The sequence below is a fragment of the Cynocephalus volans genome, chromosome 2 (assembly GCF_027409185.1).
Source record: "Cynocephalus volans isolate mCynVol1 chromosome 2, mCynVol1.pri, whole genome shotgun sequence".
NCBI classification, from domain to species: Eukaryota; Metazoa; Chordata; class Mammalia; order Dermoptera; family Cynocephalidae; genus Cynocephalus; species Cynocephalus volans.
Genome location: NC_084461.1, coordinates 60,851,507 through 60,854,219, shown reverse-complemented (window position 1 = coordinate 60,854,219; position 2,713 = coordinate 60,851,507). Strand labels below are relative to the sequence as shown.

The following is a 2,713-nucleotide window of genomic DNA, read 5'->3' as shown; positions in this document are numbered from 1 at the left end:
GTATATTTATACTTTGAAATTGTATAGAGCATAGGAATGAAAAGAATGAACTAGAGCTACATATGTCAACAGGTACAAATCTTAGAAACATATGTTAAGAGAAAAATGCAGGCAAAAAAGAACACATGTACTATGATCTCTATGTTGTAACATAAGCCAAATTCAACTTGTTATTTAGAGACCCATCCATAGACAGTGAAAGTACAAAGAAAAGCAAAGGAACAGAAAAGAAGCAAAAGAATAATAGAGAGATGGGATTGGAAAAGCTCTTCAGTGATCTTTGTAATGTTTGTAAAGTTTATAAATTGGATGGTAGTTTCATGGGTATTCTTCTTATGTCATAAAGGTAGAACAATTAACCTCAGTGAACCAAATATTTAAGATAAAAATTACATAGACATGAGCTGAGCTGGTTGAAATTCAGAAAACAAAAATTAAAACAAAGAAAACAGTTTAAATATTGTATAAAGAATTCATTAAGAAACTGAATTGGAGCTGGCAAGTTAGCTGAGTTGGTTAGAGTGTTGTGTTATAACACCAAGGTCAGGTGTTCAGATCCTCATACCAGCCACTGAAAAATTTTTTAAAAAATTAAAAAATAGAAGGAAACTAAGTTAGTTAAATGGAGTTTACTCCAGGAAATACTTTTTGATGAAAATATATTAGAGCTGGTATTATACTTCTGTTTAAAATGTTTGTATATGTAAGTTCAAAATCAGTGTGACCTGGTGGTCAAAATAGCTGTATCAAAGCCTTCTGTACATAGTTAGCAATAACTTAATGATACAATAAGCATTTAATTTATATAACGAGCTTTACACATCCATAGGAAAAACAAGGTTTCTGTCAGGAGTCTGGAGCAGGTGTCAGGGAACCCTAAGTAGCCAAATAGTTAAAAGGTAAAATAGCAAGAAAGAAATTCATCTCTAGAGATAAGAGAAATAGGAAAATACCAGTAAATAACTGCTAAATTATAAAAAAGAGTGAACTCAACATCGAGGTGATTCTTTGGGTGGTAAGTTTGATTTACTTTTCCCCAAGATTCAATTAAGCTGGTACATGGAGTTTAGGAGTGGACATATCTATGGACTGCTTCGCTTCCAAAAGCTACTGCGTACTCAGCTAGTTTCTCAGGCCACAGCAAATGCACTGCCTTCTGGATATCTTCAGATGTGAGGGTACAGCGTTTTCTGAGATGCCTCAGGTTGCAAGCTTCCGTAGCAATGCGCTCAAAGATGTCGTTGATCAGGGTATTCATAACGTCCAAGGTGTGAGATGATATGCCGCTCTGGGGAACCACTTCTTTTAGGACCCTGTTTACATAGAGTGAATAATTTCTATGGCCAAAACTGGTGCTGAAATGTGATTTCTTTCTGGAGATCGGGCATAGATGTCCTCTGGAGCACTTGCACTTTCTGTTGATGGATCTGGCCATGGTAGATGTTGTTCCCCTTATCAGTTATAAATGGAGAGGAGAAGGGCCTACGAGTGGTGGGAGCTCTCATGTTTACAGTGACATGTCACAGTCAAACTGTGGGGGCTTCTCCCTGATTGGTGGTTACTTTTCCTATGTCACAATTACCTAGCAATGGCACTGATTTGTTGTTAGGGGAAAATCTTTCTCTTGGCCAACCTAGAGCTTTCCTAAGAAGATAAAAGCAGTGTTGCAGAAGGATTGAGGCTGACTTCAGGGCAGAAAAGAAGAGTGCTTATTTCTTCTACTTTGTTTCTTAGCAATTTGCAAACATGATGTACAATATTATCAGAATTGGACAAAATCTCATCAAATTGGGGGATCGGTGGAAGGAAGGTAAAGGAAAAGTTGCCTTTTGTGGGGTCACTGTGTGTTTTAGTCTGTTTATGTCACTTATAACAAAATACACAGAACTGGGTGATTTATAAAGAAAACGAAATTTATTGCTTACAGTTTATGAGGCTGGGAAGTCCAAAGTCCAAGGAATACATCTGGTGATGGCGACAATGACCCAGGTGTCTCATACTACAAGATGGGGGAAGCAGAGATAGCAGAGGGAATAAGAGAGACATATACTCTTCTCTTAAGCCCTCAGAGCCATGCCCTGACCACCATTTTTAAACCATTCACTACTGCACGGTTCTACAACCCAATCACCCCTTCAAGGCTCCACCTTTCAACTACTATAATAGGATTTCCCACCCTCTTAACAGTCACAGTGGGGGCTAAGTTTCTAATACATAAAACTTAGGGGACACAATTCAAGCTTCAGGGAATTTTGGGGTGACACAATTCAATCCACTACACTGTGTTTATAAAAGCATTCATAAATTCATTTTATAAGTGAATGAATAGTTATATAAGCCATTAAAAGTCTCAAAGTGATTTATTTTATAATAAAAATAAATACATATGATTAATCTGGTTTTAAGAATTGTGACCTTTATTTTTAAAATGAAGCCTAACTTTTTTTCTAGAACCCCACTTCTTTTTTTTTAATGATTTCCTTTTTATTTTTTTAATTTTTAATTTTTATTGAATCGAAATTGATTGTACATATTTTGGGGGTTCAACATTGAGATATGTTGATCAAATCAATATTACTAGCATGTATATTGTTTTAAATTGTAATTATTCTTTATGCCCCTTGTCCAATCCTGCTCCATCCCCCTTCCTCTCCCCCACCCCCCTCTATTCACCCTAGATTTCTTCTCTCACTCTGAAAGAATAATGGTTACT

The 2,713-nt window shown here is 36.3% G+C and overlaps 1 protein-coding gene across 1 annotated transcript; it reads right to left on the bottom strand.

Moving 5' to 3' along the window:
- Nucleotides 1-1,066: 1,066 nt before the first annotated feature.
- Nucleotides 1,067-1,435, bottom strand: LOC134369241 (histone H2B subacrosomal variant-like). The gene has a single exon (XM_063085506.1). It carries the CDS (start codon nt 1,433-1,435, stop codon nt 1,067-1,069), a length of 369 nt encoding a protein of 122 aa, XP_062941576.1.
- Nucleotides 1,436-2,713: the final 1,278 nt, after the last annotated feature.